This window comes from Carlito syrichta, unplaced genomic scaffold, assembly GCF_000164805.1.
Source record: "Carlito syrichta isolate Samal-C Ts95f unplaced genomic scaffold, Tarsius_syrichta-2.0.1 Scaffold307258, whole genome shotgun sequence".
Classification (NCBI taxonomy): domain Eukaryota; kingdom Metazoa; phylum Chordata; class Mammalia; order Primates; family Tarsiidae; genus Carlito; species Carlito syrichta.
In genome coordinates, this window is record NW_007251354.1 from 630,020 (window position 1) to 655,225 (window position 25,206).

General features: G+C 36.1%; 1 protein-coding gene across 2 annotated transcripts in view; it reads left to right on the plus strand.

The window, feature by feature from the left end:
- Positions 1 to 21,008, plus strand: part of P4HA1 (prolyl 4-hydroxylase subunit alpha 1) — a 137,197-nt gene extending 116,189 nt beyond the window's left edge. For both annotated transcript variants that reach the window (XM_008064293.2, XM_008064292.2), the window contains 6 exons: positions 1,576 to 1,675; positions 12,056 to 12,109; positions 16,436 to 16,501; positions 17,118 to 17,186; positions 17,670 to 17,766; positions 19,951 to 21,008. In XM_008064293.2, coding sequence (XP_008062484.1) covers positions 1,576 to 1,675; positions 12,056 to 12,109; positions 16,436 to 16,501; positions 17,118 to 17,186; positions 17,670 to 17,766; positions 19,951 to 20,021 — 457 coding nt within the window. In that variant the 3' untranslated portion in view covers positions 20,022 to 21,008. The remainder of the gene's footprint in view (positions 1 to 1,575; positions 1,676 to 12,055; positions 12,110 to 16,435; positions 16,502 to 17,117; positions 17,187 to 17,669; positions 17,767 to 19,950) is intronic.
- The last annotated feature ends 4,198 nt before the right edge of the window (positions 21,009 to 25,206 follow it).

The following is a 25,206-nucleotide window of genomic DNA, read 5'->3' on the forward strand; positions in this document are numbered from 1 at the left end:
AATGAAACTTAGAAAATTACAACTGCATTTCACTATATTTCCCTTTAGTATACAAAAGACAAAGGTATTTGCTTGTACTCAAAAAGAAAGCAAAACTGGGAAAGAGAATTTACTTCAGTCTTGAACAATTATTACATGAAGAAACTTGCAAATAATCGTGGCACCCCCAGCAAACGATTGGTATATTGATGTAACAGCTGAAACAGAGATGTGATTCTTAATGTTTCATAAAACAGTCCTAATGATGCCAGTTGTTATTATAGATTTGAGAAATTATGTTATTTAATATTTAAAAAATGATTTTACTGAAGTCAGTCTAAGATAAAAAAAGACCCATATATTTTTTTTTCTCTGAAATGGATGTGAGAAATTATATAACAGTATTATTTATCTTGGCTTAATTCTAATAGGAAATCATGTCAATTTCATGTTATGATTAGTGATCTTTTCTTCTCTGCCTCTTCCTTATCCTTAAAAAAGTGTGTGTGTGTGTGTGTGTGTTGATTTAGTCTGGCAGGGGTAAGGGTCAAGGGAGTCTTCTATAAAGAAGTGCTAACTAGTGTGAGATCCAAAGCATTACTTAGAGGAAACATGTTCTTGAAGGAAGTGTTGGTTGACCCTAAGAGGGAGGCAGAATATAGTGGTGGAGACCATAAAAGTGACTGAGACAAACTAACAAGAGACACTGAAGGAATACCTGGAAAATGAGTGTTTGAGGAAGAGAGTTTCCAGAAGGATGAATGTTGTCACGTTACCAAAGGAATACATAAAATGAGAATTGGAAGATATCATTAGATTTAGTAGCTCAGTAGGGTTGTGGGTGACATTAGCAAGAGCAATTTTGATGGAGTGATAAGGGACAAAAGCTATATTAGAATGGGTTCAGAGATGAGAGGTCTGAAAAAGTTGACTTAAAAGAGGAAAGAGAAAGAAGTTGATAGGTGGAGGGAGAAAGAGACTTAAAGGGAAATAATTTTAAATTTTTATTTATTAGTGGAAAAGACATCAGCCTAGTAAGCTGTGGAATGATTTTTAAGAGAGGAAAGTTGATTATACAAAGGAGGACCCCCCAAAAATGAATTATCTTTTGGAGGGCAGGCCCATTGTATGTAGCACAGGCTTCCGCCATTAGGTAAGTGTTCTAGGAACCCATCCACATCAATGTACCAGCTAGTGTTGTTGTGAGAAGCTGTGTTCAGCGTCAGTGAATTTTTTTTTTTTTTTGAGATTCTTTAGCACATTTACTCATTTCATGATGAGTGATTTACAAGCATACTTGCCCACACCACACTATGTTCAGCAGTTTTTGACTAAAAATGACATGATCCCTAACCCCTACCCGCTCTGTTTGCCTGATCTTGCCCTGAGTGATTTTTTTTGTTTGTTTCCCTGGATGAAAAAAATCCTCCAAGGGAAATGTTTTGCTGATGTGGAAGAGATGAAACAAAACGCAGCAGGCGCACTAGAAGGCATAAAGGTTTATTGTCCTATATATTACGGCTTTTAAATAATAGCTGTTAATCTTCATGTAATGAAACATTATCAGTAAAATTAATATTTTTTTCTTGTTCTTAGTGCCTGGCTTTCTGGCTATGAAAACCCTGTGGTGTCTCGCATTAATATGAGAATACAAGATCTAACAGGACTAGATGTTTCTACAGCAGAAGAATTACAGGTAGGTAATCACATTATCTTTAAGTTATTTTTGCACTTTGAGAGATGCTTCAGATGAGACTTTTTGACACTGAACAAGCAATCCTCAATTTGCATGATAGTTCGGGACTATAAAAAGTGAGCCTGCTCAGGCCATCCACTGGGCAGTGAGACCTCATCTCTCTACAATAAATAAAAAAATCAGCTGGGCATGGTAGCACATGCCTGTAATTCCGGCTACTTGGAAGGCTGAGGCGGAAGGATCGCCGGAGCCCGCCAGGTCGAGGCTGCGGTGGCCGGGAGCGGCCACTGCATTCCAGTCTGGGCGACAGAGTGAGACTCCAACTCAAAAAAAAAAAAAAAAAAAATGAGCCTGTAAATGTAAGCTGAAACACGCAGTGACAATGGGAGAAATTACTATTATTCTGTGACTTTTACATTTTTTGTCAAAACATGAAAAACTGTCGAGTATAATTGTATAGGGAAGTGAAAATTGTGTGTAATAACATTTATTAAGGATACTGTCATTTTTTTTTCATTCCCTAAGCCTTAATCTATCTGTCTGGTGACCAGGGTGTATTTTTAAAAATAATTTGTTTTCTTTTCTTTTCTTTTTGTTTTTTGAGTCAAGATCTTACTCTGTCACTCAGACTGGAATGCAGTGGCACAATTGTGACTCACTGTAGTCTAAAACTTCTGAGTTGAGGTAATGCTTCTGCTTCAGCCTCCTGAGTAGCTGGGACTACAGGTGCGTGTGTGGCACCATGCCAGCTAATTTTCTTTCCTTTTTTTTTTTTGTAGAAACAAAGTCTCATTATGTTGCTAGGCTGCTTTTTTATTTTTAAACAGTTTTATTTGTAATAATGAATCAAATGACTACTTTTTTCCATCTTTTCTCTTTTTCTACTTTTTATGGCTATAATTCATTTGCCATAAAAAGCAGCTGTCCCCAAATAATTCTTCTCCACTCCATCATATTCACAACTTGATTCAAAATATCTTTAGATACAGACATATATATTAATGTTAGTTATAATGAATAAACATGAAATCAATATATAATAATCTCGTTTAGTTTCAATAATAAAAATAAGCATATGCTCATAAACCAGAGAAAATAAAGAACTTAGGCTTCAACTATATCAGGCATTGTTTACTATTTCTCAATCTCTTCCTGTAGAGAAATACTTTTTAAACTATTTCTGAGTCCCATTTTCTGAATTGTTGAAATTATCAAAATGTACACTCAAAAAGCCAGGACTTCATCATAATCTTCTAGTTGCAAAATTTTTAGGCAAATGATAGGCACCTCATAAGTTAGTAAGATAATTAGAAGATGATATACATTTACTTCTTTTCTTTTCTTAATTTAATTTTTTTTTTTGGAGAGATAAGGTCTTGCTCAGGCTGGTGCCATCATAGCTCACTGTAGCTTTGAATTCCTAGGCTCAAGTAATCCTCCCATCTTAGCCTCCTATGTAGCCAGAACTACAGGTGTGTGCCACTATACCTGGCTAATTAAAAGAAATTTTTTTTTTGTAGAAATGGTGTCTCATTGTGTTGCCCAGGCTATTCTCAAACTTCTGAACTCAAGCAATTTTCCTGTCCTGGCCTCTTAAGGTGCTGGGCATTTACTTTTCAACTTTAAATAATAACCTCAATTTACCAGAAGACCAAAATGTATTCTTACTTAAAGCTAGCCAATTCTCTTTTTTAGTTAATTTTTAAAAAAACATGTGTGTTATATATATTTTACATGGATATGATCTGATGCTATCCTACTCCAGGTACTCTACTTTGTCAAAATACATGGTCTTTTCCTTTTGTTTTCATTAACACATAATAATTGTACATATTTATAGGATATATGTGATATTTTGATAACGTGCATGCAATGTGTAAGGACCACATCAGACTAACTAAGATATCTATTATCTCAAATATTTATCTTTTCTTTCTGTTAGAAACATTTCAGATATTCTCTTCTGACTATTTTGAAATATACGGTAAATTATCATTAACTATAGTCACTCTACTGTACTATTGAACACTAGAACTTTTTCCTCCTAACTATTTTTTTTATATCTACTAACCAACTTTTCTTCCTCCCCCACCCCACCCAACTTTCCCAGCCTCAGTAGTCATCATTCTACTCTATCCCCATGAGATAAACCTTTTTAGCTCTCACATATGAGTGAGAACATGCAATATTTTTCTTTCTGTGCTGGGCTTATTTCACTTAACATAATGACTTCCACTTCTATCTATTTATGTTGCTGCAAATCACAGAATTACATTCTTTTTTTTTTGAGTTGGTGTCTCACTGTTGCCCAGGCTGGAGTACAGTGGCACACACACGGCCACCACAGCCTCCACGTGCTGGGCTTAGGTGATCCTTTCGCCTCAGCCTTCCAAGTAGCTGGAATTACAGGAATGTGCCGCCATATCCGGCTATGGATTGCATTCTTTATGGCTGAATAATATTCCATTCTGTGTGTATTCCACATTTTCTTTCCTTTTTTTCTTCTTCAAAGTTTTCAAACAAAGTTTATTAGAGAAAGAAGGGAAAAAAGAAATGGAGACATGCCAGAGTTCACATGGGCAAAAGAAACCACCTATACCACATTTTCTTTATCAATTTATTTGTCGATGGACACTTGGATTAATTCCATATCTTGGCTGTTGTGAATCACGTTGCAGCAAACATGGGATAGCGCTGTCATACTGATTTGCTTTCCTTTTGATATATACTTAGCAGTGGGATTGCTGAGTCATAAGGTAGATCTATTTTTAGTTTTTTGAGGAAGCTCCATAGTGTTTTCTATAGTGGTTTTACTAATTTACTGTGTAGAAGCTTTTTAGCTTGGTATAATCCTGTATGTATAGTATTGCTTCTGTTGCCTGGTCTTTTGAGGTTTTACTAAAAAAATATTTGCCCAGACCAATGTCCTAGAGTGCTTCCCTAGTATGTTCTTCGAGTAGTTTCATAATTTCAGGTCTTACATTTAATTGTTTAATCCATTTTGCTTTGAGTTTTGCAAATGGTGAGAGATAGGTCTAGTTTCATTTTTCTGCATATGAATATTCAGTTTTCCCTTCACCATTTATTAAAGACTGTTTATTCCTCACTGAATGTTGTTGGTGCCTTTGTTAGAAATCAATTGGTTGTAAATGCATGGATTTATTCTCTGTTCTGTTCAACTGGTTGTAAATGCATGATTCTCTGTTCTGTTCTCTTGGTCTGTGTATCTGTTTTTATGTCAGTACCATGCTGTTTTGTTCACTGTAGCTTTGTGCTAAATTTAGAGGTCAGGTAGTGTGATGTATCCAGCTTTGTTCTTTTTGCTCAGGATTGCTTTGGCCATTTGGGGTCTTCTGTGGTTGCATATGAATTTCTGTGTCTGTGAATAATGTCATTGTTATTTTGATAGGGATTGCAATGAACCTATAGATTGCTTTTGGTAATATGGTCAATGATCATTTCCATAGTATTAATTTATCCAATCCATGAGCATGAGATGTCTTTCCATTTTTTGGTTTCCATTTAAATTTCTTTCATCAGTATTTTCTGGTTTTCCTTTTAGAGATCTTTCACCTCTTGTTTAAAGTTATTTTTAGTTTGTTTATTTTTTTTATAGCTCTTGTAAGTGAAGTTGCTTTCTTGATTTCTTTTTCAGCTAGTTCATTGCTAAGTGTGTTAAAGCACTACTGATTTTGTGTGTATTCTTCAGCTTTACTGAATTAATCAGTTCTGATTGTCCTTTGGAGAATTTTTAGAGTTTTCTACATATAAAATCATGTTATCTGCAAACAGAAACAATTTTACTTTCTCCTTTCCAATTTGGATGTTCTTTATTTCTTTCTCTTGTCTAATAACTCTGGTTATTACTATGTTGAATAAGAGTGATAGGGTAGACATCCTTATCTTGCTCTGCTTCTTAGAGGAAAAGCTTTTTAGCTTTTTCCCATTTAATAAGATGTTAGCTATGGGTTTGTCATATATGGCCTTAATTCTTTTGAGGTATGCTCCTATACCTTAGTTTATTAGGTTTTTTTAAAAGTCATGAAAGGATATTGTATTTTATCAAATGCTATTTCTATTAAAATGATCATATGGATTTTTGCCTTCATTCTGTTAATGTGTTATATCCTGTTTATTGATTTGCTTACATTGAACCATCCTTGCATCCTTTGTATAAATCTCACGTGATCATAGTACATGATCTTTTAAATATACTATTGGATTCAGTTTGCTAGTATTTTGCTGAGAGTTTTTATATCTATGTTCATCAGGGATATTGGCCTTTAGTTTTCTTATTTTGTTGTGTGTTTGTCTGGTTTTGGTATCAGTATATTGCTGGCCTCATAGAATGAGTTAGGAAGAATTCTCTTTGCTTCATTTAAAAAAAATAGTTTGAGAAAAATTGGTTTTAATTCTTCATTAAAGATTCATAGAATTCACCAGTGAAACCATCAGGTCCTGAGCTTTTCTTTTTTGAGAGACTTTTTATTACTGATTCAGTGTCATTACTCGCAATTTATATATTCAGGTTTTTTATTTATATGTTTAGGCATTTATCCATTTTTATGAGGCTTTCCAATTTGTTGGCTTATAGTTGTTTGCAGTAATTTATAATTTATCCTTTGTATTTCTTTGGTATCAGTTGTAATGTCTCCTTTTTTCTTTCTGATTTAATGTATGTGGTTTCTCTGTCTGTCTGTCTCTCTCTCTCTCGTCAGTTCTAGCTCATGGTTTGTCATTTTTATCTTTTAAAAAAGTCAACTTTTGGCTGGGCTTGGTGGCTCAGTCTGTATTCTCAGCACTTGGGGAAGCTGAAGCGAGTGGATTGCCTGAGCCTGTGGGTTTGAGACCAGGCAACTTGGTGAGACCTCATCTCTACAATAAATCAACAAAAGTAGCCGGGCTTGGTAGCAGGCGACTGTAGTTCCGGCTACTTGGAAGGCTGAGGTAGAAGGATCACCAGAGCCCGCAGGTCGACACTGGGGTGACCATGAGTGTGCCACTGTGTTCTAGCCTGGGCGACTGAGTGAGACTCCAACTCAAAAAAACCAAAAAATCAACTTTTAATTTCACCTATCTTTTGTAATTTTTTTTAGTCTCAATTTTGCTTATTTCTGATCTGATCTTTATTATTTCCTTCCTTCTACTAATTTGGGGTTTGATTTGTTTGCTTTTTTTGGTTCCTTGAGATGCATTGTTAGGTTGTTTATTTGAAATCTTTTTACCTTTGATGTAGGTGTTTATTGCTATAAACATCCCTCTTTGTCCTTCTTTTGTTGTATGCTCTGTTTCTATTTTCATGTTTCAAGAAATATTTTAGTTTCCTTCTTAATTTCTTCATTGACACATTGGTCATTCAGGAGCATATTGTTTAAGTTTTGTATATTTTTATAGTTTTAAAAATTGCTATTGCTGGGTTCAGTGATTCAAGCCTGTAATCCAAGCACTTTGGGAGGCTGAGGCGAGAGGTTCGCCTGAGTCCAGGGGTTCAAGACCAACCCGGGGAACTTGGTGAGATCTTGTCTCTACAATAAATCAAAAAATTAGCCTTGTGTGGTGGCATGCAGATCAAGGCTATGGTGTCCATGAGTGTGTCACTGCACTCCAGCCTGGGCGACAGAGTAAGACTCCAACTAAAAAAAAAAAAAGTTGCTATTGTTATTGATTTCTTGTTTTAGTTCATTGTGGTCAGAAAAAATACTTGCAATAATTTCATTTCTTTTAAATTTGTTGAAACTTGTTTTGTATTCTAATGTGCTGACAAAATGAATGTGTATTATGAAGCAGTTAAATACAATGTTCAGTAAATGTCTGTTGTGTTCATTTGGTCTTAAGTGCTGTTTAAATCCAGTTTCTTTGTTGATTTTTTGTCTAGTTGATCTGTCCAATGCAAAGTCAGATGTTAGAGTCCCCAACTATTATTGTATTGGAGTTTCTCTCTTTTAGTATTTGCTTTATATTGCAGGGTACTTTGGTGTTGGGTGCATATACATTTATTTTTTTTTTTCAGTCAAGGACTCACTGTCACTTAGGCCCAAACGAGTACAATGACCCAATCACTACTGACAGCAGCCTCAACCCCTTGGGCTCAGGTGATCCTTCCACCTCAGCCTCCTGAGTAGCTAGGGAGTATAGGCATGAGCCACCACATCCAGCTATTTTTTTTATTTTTATTTTTAGAGATGAGGTCTTGCTATGTTGCCCAGGCTGGTCTCAAACTCTTGGGCTCAAGCAATCTTCTTGCTTTGGCCTCCCAAAGTGCTTGGATTACAGGTGTGAACTACTGCACCCAGCCTATATCTATGTAATAACAATTATATCTTCTTGATGAATTGATGCATTTTTACTATGTAATGATCTTCTTTGTCTCTTTTTTATAGGTTTTAACTTTGTAAAGTCTGTTTTGTCTGATATAAATATAGCTACTCTTGCTCACTTTTGGTTTCTGTTTGTGTAGAATATCTCGCTTTCTCTCTTTATGTTCTTTTTTTTAGAAGTGAGTTTCTTGTAGGCAGCATATAGTTGGGTCTTTATATATATATAGGTCTTTATATATATATATATATAGTTGGATCTTTATATATATATATATATAGGTGAGGACTTACTTCTGACATTTTGACAATTGCTTTTTGGTTGTTTTGTATATCTTTTGTTCCTTTCTTTTTCTCTTGTGTATCATTGGCAGTTTGGTGATTTTCGGTAGTGATAAGGTTTGCTTCTGTTTTCTTTTACCTTTATGAATTGGCTCTGTCAGTAAGTTATACTTTTGTGTGTTTTCATGATGGTAATTATTGTCTTTTCACTACCATGTGCAGTTTTTGTAAAGCTAGTCTATTGTTGATGAATACCTGTTTTTGCTTGTCTGGGAAAGACCGTTTCCTTTTTTTTTGGACTGCAGCTTGTTTTGTTGCACTGGTTGGGGTGCAATGACATCATAGCTCACTGTAGTCTCAAACTTCTGGGCTCAAGCAATCCTCCCAGGTCAGCTCCTCTATTTCTTCCTCATTTCTTTTTTATTTTAAAGTTGTAGGATAAAAGTCAGGATTGTATACATAGGTCATTTAGGTACAGGTGAAGTTTTGGGCCTCGCATTGGACCTCACTTCATTTGGATTAGAATCAGGCACACTTATTGATGTTATGTGTCCTCCCCACCCCATCAGTAACCCGCTACTGCCAATCCCTTTTTTCAGTATTATGATAGGTGTTCAGGGTCCACTTATGAGTGAAAACATGTGATACTCAGTTCTTTGTTTCTGTGATAGATCACTAAGTATGATAAACTCCAAATTCATCCAAGTTGCTGCGAAGTCCATAATTTTGTCCTTCTTTATGACTGCATAATATTCCATCATGTATATGTACCACATTTTTTAAAATCCAGTTCAGTTTTGATGGGCAGCATGGTTGGTTCTATGTTTTTGACATTGTGAATAGTGCTACAGTAAACATGCATGCACAGGCATCTATTTTGTAGAATGATTTGCGTTCCTCTAGGTTCTTCCTCATTTCTAAAGGATACCTTTGCTGGGTATAGTATTTTTGTCTGACAATTTTTTCTCTCAGTACATTGGATATGTCATTTCCTTTTATCCTGACCTGTAATGGGGATTCTTTAATATGTGACTTGACACTTTCCTTTTGCTGTTTTTAGAATTCTCTCTTTGTCTTTAACTTTTGACACTTTAATTGTAATGTGCTTTGGGAAGGCTCTTTTTGTGTGTAATCTATTTGAGGACTTGTGAACTTCCTGGGTTTGAATGTTCATATTTCTCCCCAGACTGGGAAACTCTCAACTATTGTTAAATAGGTTTCCTATGCCTTTTCCATCTCTTCTCTTTTTGGAACTTCCATAATACAAATAGTTGTTCACTTAATGATATCCTGTAAGTCTTGTAGGTGTTCTTTACTCTTTTTTTCAGTCTCCTTCCTTCCTTCCTTCCTTCCTTCCTTCCTTCCTTCCTTCCTTCCTTCCTTTCTCTCTCTCTCTCTCTTTTGTCTTTAACTGAGTAATTTCAAACAACTTCAAGTTCAGAGATTTTTTTCCTTCTGCTTGATCAAGTCTACTTGATCCCTATTGTTTATTTTATTTTATTCATTGAACTCTTCAGCTGTAGAATTTTTAAGTTCTTTTTTTGTAACATCTATCTTTGTTGAATTTCTTGTTCATATCATGAATGGTTTCCCTAATTTTATTTGTCTGTATGTATTTTTGTGTATCTCTTTGCGTTTCCTTAAGATCATTTTAAAAATTTCTTTTCTGGCAGTTCATTGATTTCTTTTTCATTAGGGCCTGTAATTAGAGAGTTAATATGTTTACTGCTTTTTTGTTTCTTATGTCCCTGTAGTGATGTCTGATGGAACAGTGGGCTCTCCTAAACTTTCTAGATTTGCTGTCATAGAGAAAGACTTTCACCTATGGTTGGGTCTTAATGTACCAATTGGGAAGTGTGTGGTGATCATTTCCAGGTAGGTGCAGTAAGTAGTATAGTCTTCATGCAGCTTCTTCGGCTGTATTCAACATCAGCAATAACTATAGGAAACTTAGTGGCCTAGGCTGTAGAAGGTTTTGGTAGCTGCGGAGCAGGTTGTTAATATCCTTGGTGGCAAGGGTTTTTGGAGTCTCCTATTGTCATTTTTCTCACAATTGTGAGATTTAGCTGAGGTTATTTTTATTGGTGTAAGGTCTGGCATGGTCTACAAGTAGCTGCCTTGGTACTCCAGCCCAGGTGCATGTACTCTAGTGGCTATGGGAGTGGGATCCTAGGCTTAGGGTCTTGCAAACCTATTGTGACACTTGGGTCTTGGAGTACAGGTTCACTCTGTATGGCAGGGTTGGTGTAGATTGCCCACAGTGCCAGAATCTGTGACTTGGAGGCATCCCCTGGCTGCTCAAGTATAGAGGGTCAAGCGATAGCCATGATTCTACCCCTAGGATAACCCTGGCCTAACTCTGGGGAAGAAGGGGTATTCTGCACGTTTGTCTCTGGGACGGGGGATATGACTGTAATTCAGGAGCCTGAGCCAAGAGGGCTCACTGGCAACTCAGGACCCTGGGGATAAAGCACAGTGTAGTGGTCACTCTAAAACCTGGGTTGGTGGAACTCAGTCATATCCCAGACTCCAGAATGGCTGATCACACCTGTCATTTGGGCCCTGTGGGGCAGGCAGCAACATAGCAATGACTTCACTCCCCAGAGAGAGGAGTATCTCAGCAGTACAGACACTAGGGGTTAGTCCACCTCCAGGAAAGGGGGGTGGGTACTAGAGTTGTCTGGCCTGTAGGGCATATGTCTCAGCTCAACCATTTCTCTGTTTCCCTGAGAGGCATAGTTGCTCAGCTTGGCCAAGGCACTCATTCTCCAGGATGATGTACTGCTTCAACTCAGGTCTGGGTACTATTTTTCTGGGATGCAGGGCTCCACCAAGGCACTGTTTCCTTGGGAAAGACTGCTCAACTTTAGCTTCTGCCCAAGGGGATAGGGAGAGGGGTAGATGGAGCCATTTTACCTTTGCTTGGTCACACAGGAAAGGGTATAACAGCAGCTGGCAGCTTCATTGGGAATGTCAGGCCACCAGGTGGGGGTGGTTCAGCAGCGCCATAGCCTCAGGGATGAAGGGGTGCTACTTGACCCAAGAGCAAGTCACATTCCAGCAGTAGTTTCACTATGATATTCTCCTTCTGTTTTGTTGGCAGCACTCTTAGTTATATTCTCTTTTCATTTTGTCAGCATTTTATTATGTTGTGATGGAGGAAAGTAGCATTAAAGTCATTTTACAAATTATAAGAAACTGAGATTATATCCATAGTTTACTTACATAGTAACTAAGAGAGCTGGAACTTGAATTCAGACCAAATATTTATCTTACTTTTGCTACTTCACATGGAACATCATCCCAACCTACTGAAGCTAGGGCCTGTTAATTATTCAGTAGGAATAATTCAACTGATATTAACGTATTCCCTTTTTACCTTAGCAGGGAAAAAATAATGTAAGAAAAAATATTAAAGTAGATTGGGAGATTGCCTGCATTTGGGGCTTTGGAAAACATTTTTTGATTTAAATTCCAAAGGAGTGTATAGTGAAAATAAATAATAGAAATCTCAAATTTCTAATTTAAATTATATATTGTGGAAAAACTTGTCCCCCCAAACATGCTAAAGAAAAATATATTAACTGGGTTTCTAAAATAGCACATAGTATAGGTATCCTTAGTTTTTCATCTCTGTTTTCTCGCTAATTCACCTTGATTTTAAATACTTTGTTTTTCATTTCCCTAGAAACTATGATATATAAGAGGCCAAAATGGGACTCAAAAATTTTTTGGGTACTAAACATCATAGTTCTTTCATTAATGCCTTGTTTATTATCTTCAGGTAGCAAATTATGGAGTTGGAGGACAGTATGAACCTCATTTTGACTTTGCACGGGTAAGTAAAAGAAATGAGGAATATAAGAAATCCACTGAAGCTTATGCATTACATTGTTAAAAAAAATTTTCATGATACTTGTTAACGATGGTAAGGCATACTTTATTCAAGAGGGGATCATTGCAATAGGTATAGGGGCCATCACACTTGTAATGGGATTTTGTAGTGAAGGAGAGAGATTAAGCTCAACTCCAAATACAACAAGGAAAAGTGAGAATTTATAGCCAATGAGTAGGGTAGGGGGTCAATAGGTGGAAAATTGCTAAGGGAAGGGAGGACTCTGGCTAAACCAACCTAACAGGATTATTGCTGAAGTCAGGGCTGGATGTTCAGACATCACCCTGGGGATTAGTGGAAGATGAAGAATCTGATTAAATATTGAGTGTGATCAGATATCAAAGGTTTGGGAATTCTGACTAAATTGACTTGGCAGGATTCTTACTAAAACTGTACAATCCACAGACAATTACAGAAGCCCAAAAGTGGGGACTTAGTTGAGAAGAGAGTTCAGAGGAGCCTGAGTAGAGTTTGGTTAAGGAGAGAATTTTTCTCAGTGTGTTAGTTCTGTTCTTTCAGCATTAATTCATAACCTATTTGGAATTTGTGGTAACAGTGTAATAGGTATCCTGTGAATCCTTTTTAGCAGGGGGGGAAAAAACCCTAGACACCCAATAAAAGTATTTAAGATACTTTTTTTTTTCTTCAGAGTTGGAATCTCACTCTATCGCCCAGATTGGAGTGCAGTGGCCGCTCCCGGCCACCGCAGCCTCAACCTGCTGGGTTCCAGCGATCCTTCCACCTCAGCCTTCCAAGTAGCTGGAACTACAGGCATGTGCTACCCTGCCCGGCTAATTTTTTGATTTATTGTAGAGATGAGGTCTCACCAAGTTGCCCAGGCAGGTCTTGAACCTGCGGACTCAGGCAATTCACTCACCTCAGCCTCCCAAGGCACGGGATTACAGGCTGAGTCACCAAGCCCAGCTTTAAGATACGTTTAAATGCGTTCGTAAACCTGGAAGAAGATAAAGCATATTCCCAAAGATAAACTGAACAAAGATGGAAAACCTAGGGACTAAACCTGCAGAGTTAAAGTGCGGAGAAAAAAGCTGAGGTTGGAGGCACATACCTTTAGGACCCCAGAGTTTTGGAGATTAACAACTCTGTGAGAGAACCTACCATAGTGTAGGCTGCTGTACTTGGGGCATAAAACCCAAGTCTCTGAAGTTTCACCTTCAGTGAAAGAAAGAATGGGTTTGAAATAATCCTGACTGGCTGGAGTGTATGGGTAGCATAGGCCTGTCCTCACATTAATTTAGGAGAGGAGAAGTTAATCTAAAGTTGTTCAGTTTGGTAGTGTTCCTCGATACCTGGCAGAAACAGAAATAAATTCATATTCTCCCTGAAGAGAAGCATCCTCATTCTGACACCTCAGCTAAATATGAACTCATTTTTTAAAAAATATTACCAACTGGTTCAAGATGCCTTTGGTGAGACTGAAGCAACCCAACAGATTTAGACATCCCTAGGATTTTAGGTGCTGGAATTATCAGATACAGAATATAAGATAACCTATGGTACTTAAAAAATAAAAGATGGGACAAAAATAAAAAACTCAAAATGATTTGGCATATTTGAAAAATAAGTAGGCCGGGCTCGGTGACTCAGCCTGTAATCCTAACACTTTGGGAGGCCAAGATGAGTGGATTGACTGTGCCTGCGGGTTTGAGACCAGCCCGGGCAACTTGGCGAGACCTTATCTCTACAATAAATGAAAAATTAGCCAGGCATGGTAGCACATGCCGATAGTTCCGGCTACTTGGAAGGCTGAGACAGAAGGATCATTAGAGCCCAGAAGGTTGATGCTGGGGTGGCCATGAGAATGCCACTGCACTCCAGCCTGGGTGACGGAGTTAGACTCCAACTCAAAAAAAAAAAAAAAAAAGACGCAAATGGAAGTTCTAGATAGAAAAAAAATTGTTGAAATTTTAAATTTAATGAATAACTTAAAAACAGATTAGTTACACATGAGGCAAATTAGTGAACTGAGCGTTGTTATAATTTCTGAAGAAATTATAATAATGCATTTTGAGAGACAGAAAGATAAAAAACATGAAAGAGGCCAGGTGGAGTGACTCATGCCTATAATCCCAGCACTTTGGAAGGCCAAGGTGGGGAGGATTGCTTGAACCCAGGAGTTTGAGTCCAGCTTAGGCAACATAGCAAGACCTCAACTCTACAAAAAATTTTAAAAATTTAGCCAGGCATGGTGGTGCCTGCCTGTCGTCCCACCTGCTTAGGAGGCTGAGGTGGAAGGATTGCCTGAGCCCAGGAAATCAAGGCTGCAGTGAGCCGTGAGCCATGATTGTGCCATTGCACTCCATCCTGGGAGACAAAGTGAGATTCCAACTCAAAAAAAATAAAGAAAGAAATAATAAAAGAGGTGTAAAGAGACTGGAGAATAGGAAGCATAAAGGATAGGTGAAATTAAGGCAGTTTGTAAAAATTTTATGTTTGCTAAGTGTTCTTAGCATAAGACTAAAAAATATTGGTCTCTTTTTTACTTCCTTAATGTATTCAGCCATGAATTATAGCATTACCAAGTCTTAATTAACTTAAACTGTATAATAGTTACATAGAATTCTGAGAAATGTTCCACATAGTTTCACAGTTCTTTTTCTATTATCATTATTAAATAAGAGTAGTTTTCTTTTTTTTTTTAGAGAAAACACCGACTATAGTGTGTTATAGTTCTTTACTGACTTAATTCCAGAATTCTAGACTCTTTTTCTGTATAGACCTACAAAGAATATATTGTCTCTTTTTCTTCTACTTTAAGTTATTGAAAAAAATGTGTAAGTGACATTGATGATGTGAAAGACTACAGGTAAAGCCCTGACATTATAAAACTAAATTGTACTTTTTTTTGCTTTTGATTTTGAAACACTTTTCAATTCATAATAAGTAGCAAACAAATGGACTGGAAGATCTGATGTACCCTTTGCCCAGCCTCTCCAATGTTAATATTTTGAATAACTATAGTACACTATCAAAATTTGGCATTGGTGTAGTCCTCAGAGTTTATGCATTTTTCATCAGTTATACTTGTATTCCTTATCACATATACGTCACTCTACCCTCGCCCCAAAGTTCCTTTGCAGTACTGCTCTGTAGCTGCATACACCCTCCTACTCCCATTCCTAACTGCTGTTCTTCCCTACAGTTATGTTATTTCACAAACACTATATAAAGGGAATTACACAATATGCATCCTTTTGAGACTGAATTCTTTCACTCAGCATAAATCTCTTAAGTAAGGCTCATCTAAGTTTTTGCATATATCCATAGTGTACTATTATTGCTGAGAAGTATAGCTGCAAATCACTTACCCAAAATGCTTGGGATGAAAAGTATTTCAGATTTTGATATCTCTACATGTACATAATGAGATATCCTGGGAATGGAACTCAAGTCTAAACATGAAATTCATTTATGTTTCATATATACTTTATGCACATAGCCTGGAGGTAATTTTATATAATATTTTAAATAATTTTGTGCATGAAACAAAGTTTGTGTTATGTACTTACGTGGAGTCATGTCAGCACTCAAGAAGTTTTGGATTTTGGGGCATTTTGTATTTTGGAATTTGGATTTTCCTGATTGTGTTCAACCTGTAGTCCATGGTATGGGTGTTCCCCAGTTTAGCCATTCACCCATTGAAGGACATTTGGATCGTTTTTAGGTTTTGGCTATTACAAATAAAGATGTGCATACATTTCTGTGTGAAAAATACACTTTCATATTTCTGGGATAAATGCCAAGAGATTGTGTTGTATGTTAATTTAGATTTAAATTATGAAATCTCCAGCTTGATTAAGGTACTAACTGTCCAAAAGAAAGACCCTCATAAGAGCAGTAAATATTTCAGTGGGTCATTAATTCAAAGTAAATCTCAAGGTGAATTTTTTTTTCAACAGAGAGTAATCTTTAGGAATGTAGCTAACAGGTGGCTCTCATGTTTTTTGAAAGCTAAAATTATTGGTGATTTTTAAAATAATTTGCAGTTAGGAGATATTGGCTCTCATTGTTTAAAAAATCTGGTTTTTTTTCCTCCCAATGATCTTGTCCAAAGTATCTAGTATACAAGTTCCGTGAACAAGCATTTGAATTCCTTGTATATAGATAGAGTGCACTGGATGTTATAAGGGAATTTTGGGAGGTTGTTTTTGGCATCTTCAGCATATTACTACTGATGTTTAGGTGTTACTGTAGTATTTGCATTATTATATTTTAACTCAGTTGAATTCACTGTGTTTTTATTTACAGAAAGATGAGCCAGATGCTTTCAAAGAGCTGGGGACAGGAAATAGAATTGCTACATGGCTATTTTATGTAAGTTGTGGCTAAAATTTTTTATGTTAAGTTGGGATTTGATCACATGGCTCATTTTCATGTGTTCAGGTGTTTGTTCTGTCTACCTTTTATTTAGTAGCCTAGCTTAAAATTTTTACAACTGAGTAAAGGTAGTGGAATTTTTTTGCATTTGCAACTTGTTTTAGATTTTAATATAGATGTTTAATTGCTGGTAGGTGATTTGTGAGATGTCTGTGAGTGCACAGGGTTAGTGATCAGCAAAATAACAAAATAGACGAAAATTCTTGCCTCTATAGAAATTATATTCTAGTATGATAAAATACATGTTTATACCTCTTGGTTTTAAGTCATTTTCCTCCTCTGGCTGTAAATAAGTACCTATCCCAAATTATATCCCCATTTCTCTTTCTATTTTTGTTAATCATTCCTTTGCTTTTTATTGTTGCTGTACTAGAAACCTAAACGACATTTTGTTTTATTTTTTTTAAACTGAGTAGTATCTACAAACCCTGGTGTGTAAAAACAAATCCATATGTTCCCCATTTTCTAGTATTCAATATCAAATCCTCCTTACAATGGCATATTTTACTTTATTCTACCAGCACTTTTGATAATACCTTCTTGTCTCTTATAGATGAGTGATGTGTCTGCAGGAGGAGCCACTGTTTTTCCTGAAGTAGGAGCTAGTGTTTGGCCCAAAAAAGTAAGCTTGGCTTGCAGGTTTTTTTGTTTCATATTTTTTTTTTCCTCTCAGTAAGAGATGCACCTGTATTTCATGGTCTAATTAATGAATCATACTTTTAAAGGTAATAGACTTAATACATGATCTCTAGGTAAAGTTTTGGGTATTTTTATAGCACAATTTACCATGAGTACCTAGAGGTAATAAACAACCAGGAATTAGTATTGTAAGTGTTCAGTTCTAAAATGGGTTCTGTATGATGCTTGCCTCCCCTCCATCTCCAGCTAACAAATACTCTTGCCAAGCAGTTTTGTGGTATTAGCTTTTTCACATGACCAAGAAAAGTTTTTAAAGTGATATAATCACATTTTCAGAATTATATTAGAGGAAGATATACTGCTGCCATAGAAGAGTCCTTCAGCAGGAACAGAGGAAAGCTTAAGTATCATAGGAAGTGATAACTTGACATTTTATTCTAGCATAATTTTGAATTGTTTTCCATAGGGAACTGCTGTGTTCTGGTATAATCTGTTTGCCAGTGGAGAAGGAGATTATAGTACACGGCATGCAGCCTGTCCGGTGCTAGTTGGAAACAAATGGGGTAAATATTTCCTTTATTCTGTGAAGAGAATTTGTGATTTTGTCTCATATTTTAAAATTATTGTAATCTACATGTTAAAACCCCTGTAGGTTTGCCTAATATGACTTTTTAACATTGCATAGGATTCAACCAATCAAGTTCCTGATCTTAATATAAATTTGCATTTAACAGATCAGAATTTTGATGACAGATTTTATTTTTAATAACTCTATTTCCATTTTTTATTCCTAGAAACATTAACTGACTCAAAATTGAATAAGACAGTACCTTCTTCTCAAAGAGTTAAAAATCTGAGATATACTAAAGGATAAATTACAGTATAGTACATATTCATACAAAAATGTAAGCAGAAGATGGTGACTCCCTAAGTTTGAAAACCTTCTTCAAAGCTTAATTTTTAAATTTGGCCCTGAAGATAGAACAGTAGTTTTCCAGGCACGTTAGGGAACAGGATGCAAAATGTAAAGAGGTGTTCATTCTCAGGACCATGCAAGTGCAGGATTGACCACATTAAAAAGTAAAAAGAAACAGTGAGATTAGTTTGAGTATATATTAATTAACCTTATATATCCATTTCAATATGTGTTACTAGCTACATTTCAAGTGCTCAGTAGCCACATGTGTCAGGTGGTTACTATACAGGACATAGCAAGGTTAAGGAGTGAGGCCTGATCAGGATTTAAAAATCTGCCCTGGTGATTATAGTATTTAAGAGTCACTGGCCTAGAATGAGGGATGGGCTAACTGGGGAGAGTTTAGAAGGCTGTTCTTTTTTTATTTTAATTATAATTATTATTTTTGAGTTAGAGTCTCACCTTGTTGCCCAGACTGGAGTGCAGTAGCATGCTCATGGCCATGACAGCCTCGACCTGCTGGGCTCAGGTGATCCTTCTGCCTCAGCCTTCCAAGTAGCTGGAATTACAGGCACGAGTCACCACACCCAGCTAATTTTTTAATAATTTATTGTAGAGATGAAGTCGTGTGAAGTTGCCCAGGCTGGTCTTAAATTCGTAGACTCAGGCAGTCCTTTCACTTCGGCCTCCCAAGGTGCTGGGTTTACAGGCATGAGCCACTATGCCCAGCCAGAAGGCTATTCTTTATTGTCTAAGTGGACCATGATGTCAAACTGGACTAAAGCAGCAGCTAAAGGGTTGGAGAGCAAATAGTAGATCTAAGAGACAAATAAGGAAAATTGAATAAAGACTGGAGAAAAAGTAAAAGAAGAGTTAAGAATCTTCAAGATTTCTACTATAGATATTTTTTACCTGTTGATGCCATTGACTGGGTTCTATGATACTGGAGATGGAGTAGAAAATTAATTCCTTTTAGGATACATTTTTACATGGCATGCTTTTTTTGCTTTTTTTGAGTGTCGTGGAAACTTCATGAGCATATAATAGCAGTGTTTGATCAGAGACTTACTCCTTTAGAGTGGAAAGTTTGTGTTCATTATTAAAATGTCTTCGTATTTTGGAAGTTGTACTTTGAAAACAGATAAAATGATGTTCTGCTCTATCAACCTGAATTCCATTTTAAGCCTCACATTGAATATTGTAAACTTTGAGAAACACATATAGACTCACAAATATACATACACACGCATATATATGTATACATACACATGTATGTATATAGGACATAGCAAGGTTAAGGAGTGAGGCCTGATCAGGATTTAAAAATCTGCCCTGGTGATTATAGTATTTAAGAGTCACTGGGCTAGAATGAGGGATGGGCTAACTGGGGAGAGTTTAGAAGGCTGTTCTTTTTTTATTTTAATTATAATTATTATTTTTGAGTTAGAGTCTCACCTTGTTGCCCAGACTGGAGTGCAGTAGCATGCTCATGGCCATGGCAGCCTCGACCTGCTGGGCTCAGGTGATCCTTCTGCCTCAGCCTTCCAAGTAGCTGGAATTACAGGCACGAGTCACCACACATATAGACTCACAAATATACATACGCATATATATGTATACATACACATGTATGTATATAGGACTCATGTATAAATATAAAAAAATCTTTTGTGTTTCCAACATTTAGTCAGGTTTTTAAGTAGCATCTGCCTTTATGTGGTTTTGGTTTTGAACTTATAGCCCATGTTGAAACTTTGTTATGGACCTAGCTTTTAGCAGGTAATACTAATTAAATAAGAAGGAAATTAATATATATTTTTTTCTCTCACAGTATCCAATAAATGGCTCCATGAACGTGGACAGGAATTCCGAAGACCATGCACCTTGTCAGAATTGGAATGACAACGACTTCCATTCTTCTCCTGTTGTACTCTAATGTGTCTGATACACATTTCCTAGTCTTAACTTTCAAGAGTTTACAATTGACTAACACTCCATGATTTGATTCAGTCATGAACCTCATCCCATGTTTCATCTGTGGACAATCACTTACTTTGTGGGTTTCTTTTAAAAGTAACACTAAATCACCACATTGTATATATAAACCTTAAAGTTCAGTTGGTATCACAGAAGACAAGGCAGAGTTTAAAATGAGGAATTTTTAATTGGATGTTATATTTTAAACAACTTTTATGTTGGACAAAATATAATGTAAGCATCCAGTTTTAGTATTTTACTACATCTCACTTGATGGGTGGTAAGCTAGAATGGACCATGAAATAGGAGATAGAAGCCTTACAGTATATTTCTAGGTGTTATGTTTACCTAGTCTTACTCTGTTTATTTTCTGGATCTGCCTGAAGATTAGTAATAAATGAGGGCTCTAACCTGAATTTCATATGACATTTGCCCTTCTATACAATATTCTAAGTTGATTTTTTTTCCTCTCAAGTCCTTTGAAAGGAATAATATTGTATTTTACCAATCCCCTTTTCTCATAACCTCTGTGATAAATTATACTTAAGTTAAAATAATTCAATTAAAAAATATTGTTAACAAAATCCTGCATAACAATATTGGCCCTTCTTAACTAAAATGCTCATCATGTAGTCTGTTTTTTTCTCCTTTTTCTTAAATTTCCAGAAATATTTTCTTAGTGTTCATACCTTGCCTCTTATTCCTGCTACAGCAGGGTGGTGATATTGGCATTCTGATTAAATAAATATTGTGCCTTAGGAGACTGGAAGTGTAAAAATGTACAAGTCCTTTCAATGATGAGAGAATTGATTTTTTTAAAAAGGCCTTTTTCTTCAAAAGCCAAATGTTTGTTTTTTTAAACTTCTGAAATGTGTTGTGACAATGACCTATTTATGATCTTAAATTGTTTTTTAAAAATGTTTCTGTTTTCTGTGTGGTGTTTTTCATATTTAGGTCTGAATGATATAACAACAGGTTAATTCTACTTTATGTTATTTCTCTAGTACATAGGATTTAGGATTATACTCTTGGTTTTCGCTCACAGTCACAAAATTTAGGCTATCTGAAGTTTCAGGTATCTAATTAATCAAAATGTGTTTCCTTCAGAGAGAGCACTACAATGTTACAATTGTTATGGGGTTATTACAATAATGGTACTTAAGATTTTCTCTTTTTCAGAAATATGTGGTAATATAAAGCTGTGAACTTAATGAAGTATGTTAATCAATACTTTAGATTAACTTTTTACATTATTTAAGGTGAATCTTAGTTCACACAAGCACTCTTTATTCCTTGTGCGGTATTTAAATATTTAAGGAAGCCAGGCATGGTGGTTCTTGCCTGTAATCCCAGGATTCTGGGAGGCAGAGGTAAGAGGACTGCCTGAACCCAGAAGTTTGAGACAAGCTTGGGCAAGTTGACGAGGCCTCATCACTACAAAAAATAAAATTAGCTGGGCTTGGTGGTGCACACCTGTAGTTCCAGCTACTTGGAAGACTGAGGCAGAAGGATCGCTTGAGCCCAGTAGGTCCAGACTGTGGTGGCTGTGTGCATGCCACTACACACCAGTCTGCATGACAGAGTGAGACGCTGACTCAAAAAATGTTTAAGAAAGAATTTGGTCAATTGTCTAGGAAATTAGGAATTTTTACCTATTTTTAAAATTAGGAATTTTTACCTATTTTTAAAATGAACTGTGAGTTTCTCCCATCTCCCTTTTGTTCCAACACAGATACTTTGGAAATATTAAATTCAGCAATTTTCACCCACTCAGATTTTGCAGTGATAGGTGATTTTTTTTTTTAAGTTGGAGTCTCACTTTGTCACTTAGGCTTCAGTGCAGTGGCATACTCACAGCCACTGCAGCCTAAACTGCTGGGTTCAGGTGATCCTTCCACCTCAGCCTTCCAAGTAGCTGGAAATAATAGGCATGTATCACCACACTGGCCAATCTATTTATTTATTTATTTATTGTAGAGATGAGTTCTCATCATGTTGCCCAGGCTGGTCTCAAACCTCTGGGCTCAGGCAATCCTCTCTCCTCTGCCTTCAAAAGTGTTGGAATTTCAGACGTGAGCCACCATGTCCAGCAGGTGATTTTTTAACAGAACTTTTTTTATTAAAAATATTAGATGGAGGTAACAAATTCAAAAGTGTAGAAATAAAGTGGAGATTCAAAGGATGGAAAACAATGTTTATTGCCATATGTGTTTTATAGCAAGTAGGAAAAAATAGTGTCTATTTCAGAAGGAAATTTCATATTTCATAATCTTACAAATTTCCTCATTATATTTAACCTGAAACTCTATGTGGGGATTGATAAACTCAGAGTTAGATCTTACAGAATCTTCTAGAGTTTCATAATTATCAATGGTTTTTCTTTCCAAGTGGAAAGGAGGGAAAAAAATCCAAAATGAAGCTTTTGGCCCAGTTATGCTGACCTCTCAAATAATTGAGTGCTGGAACTATCCTGGAAAATATGGAAACTGGTTTCCTCACCAACCCTAAGCCTTTACTTCAAGATTGGAAGTTTCATTCATTAACTTTAAATATGGAATTAGTTGAAGTATCCACCAGACCATTCTAACAGTGGGGTAAATAAATGTGATAATTAGGAATAGCCTAGTGACTAAAAAGAATAATAAAGTGACTTTAGGATTTCTTGGAAAACTAACAGGTAAATGCAATGATGAAAGAAGAAATCAACCATCTACTTAAGTGAAAATATAATAAAATGGTTATTACACTGTGAGAGGGTTGAGGAAAGTTATAAATATTAAACCAGCACACATATATAGTATAATATGTAAACTAATATATATAGACAGGAATGAAGCTTTATTACTGCTACACAGCCATGTGTTGATTGCTGTATGTAAATTCTATACTGCTTAAATCCACAGCTGAAAAATGAACTTACATGCAGAGCCCCATGAGGTAGATTCCTGTTATCAAGAAACTTAGAGTGTAATACCAAAACACACACACAATCATGATTAACTATAAACCACTTGAGAAGAAATAGACAGAATTATGAAATAAAGATTTCTAGGAGAAAGAAGAATGGAAAAACAATATCTTAATCTGGATAGCCAAGAACCAATCTCTTTTCTCTTGACAGCACCTATTTACACTACTGTAAACATTGGTGTTTTAGAAGGAACTATATTGCATAATTTAGAGAAAAAGGAATGGATTATCAATACCAGGGTACCACAAATTACCAGATTAATCAATAAAATAGATTTCCTAATGTCCTTGGATATTATTCCACGACACTGACGGAGCTTTGCAAAATTAACTGTAGTAGACTAGTAACATTCTTGGCTGCCTGCTTTCTTAAATTTGAAGATTTAAAGTTTGCCTTGTAGCTGGGCATGGTCACTCATGCCTGTAATCCCAGAAGTTTGGGAGGCCAAGGCAAGAGGATTGTCTGAGCTCAGGAGTTCAAGATCAGTCTGGGCAACATGTAAGACCTTGTCTCTACAGTATATTTTTAAAATTAGCTGGGTATAGTGGCATGCGCCTGTAGTCTGAGCCAGCTGGAAGGCTGAGGCAGAAGAATCGTCTAAGCCCAGGAGGACGAAGCAGTGGTAGCCATGATCATGCCATTACACTCCAGCCTAGGTGACAAAGTGAGACACCAACTCAAAAAAATAAAAAAAGGTGTATCTTGTATGTAAATGTAGCCTTCAGGTAAATTTAAATTTTGACACAGGAAAACTGATAAGACCACCTTTTTACAAAATACAACTTAAATGTACTAGTAGATGTTAAGTAAAAGAAGCAACAGGAGTGGAGGTCCTCCATCTTCTGCATTTTGAGACCTTGTTGAACTTCCATTGCATCACTAGTCTGCTGAAAATAGTCATGCATTGCTTAATGATGGTGAAATGCATTTTGCCGTTGTGTGAACATCTCGGAGTACTTACACAAACCTAGGCAGTATAGCCTACTACACCTAGGCTATATGAGACAGCCTTTTGTTCCCAGGCTACAAAACCATACAGCATGTTACTGTATTGAATACTGCAGGCAGTTCTAATAGTGGTATTTGTATACCTAAACATATCTAAACATAGGAAAAAGTACAGTAACAATACAGTATTTTCTCATGGTACCACCATCATACATGCAGTCTTTTGTTGAGCAAAACTTTATGCAGTACATGATAATCACATGAAATAAGCTCTAAAATCTGGAAAAGGAAAATTCTCAAATTTTGTCATTTGGTCTTTCTGATTCATAATAGGCCTATTTCTTACATAAATCTGTTTTAGATGTACTTTAAAATTTCAGAATAGAACATCTTAAATACAGGATGATGTGCATGTCTACATTTCAGTGCTTTTAGGGAGAAGGATTGTGTCTCAAGTCAGCCTTTTCTTAGAAAGGGCATTCACTTTCTTTAAGTCCACAAAGAGTCAGAATTATTTTAATATCTACTTTTAAGTCATAAGTATAGTTGAAATCCATTGTAATGTAGGTTTTACATGGGTTTGACTATATCATGAGTTAAATCATATCATGTAAAATAACTATATAATAGTTCACTTCTAATAACATTTCTTTTGATACATGTATAATAAATAATAATTGTTAAGTCTTAGAAGATGAAAAAGCTTATGTAATAGTTAAAATAGTTTCTATTTTTTACTTTAAAAGACAAAATGTAAGATTCTTTGATGTGAAACACCTCTCAGATTTATTAGGAAATAGAAAAAAGTGCTCCTGACTAAAAATAATCAGTGCTATCTTTTTCACATTCCTTTTTTATTTCTGCAACTGTGGGGAAAATAGTCCATGGGAAGTTCAAGTAAAGTAATACTGAAAGTGCTCTGAAGCAGTGCCACTCAGAGTGTGGTTCATAGATGAGCTGCCATGGGGTTTCTTATTGGTCCACGATGAGATAAGGAGCTTATATCAAAGTGAAAATAAATTATATCAATAAGTACTTTATTTAGTTCCCTTGACTTTTCTCATAGCAGGACTCACTAGATGTAGTATACTGTAGTACAAACTCCTTATCTCAGTGAAAACCAGAACTTTTAAGTAATGTTGCTTAATTCCCTTCCTTGAACTGGAAGGAACCAAGCAGGTCCAGGGTTGC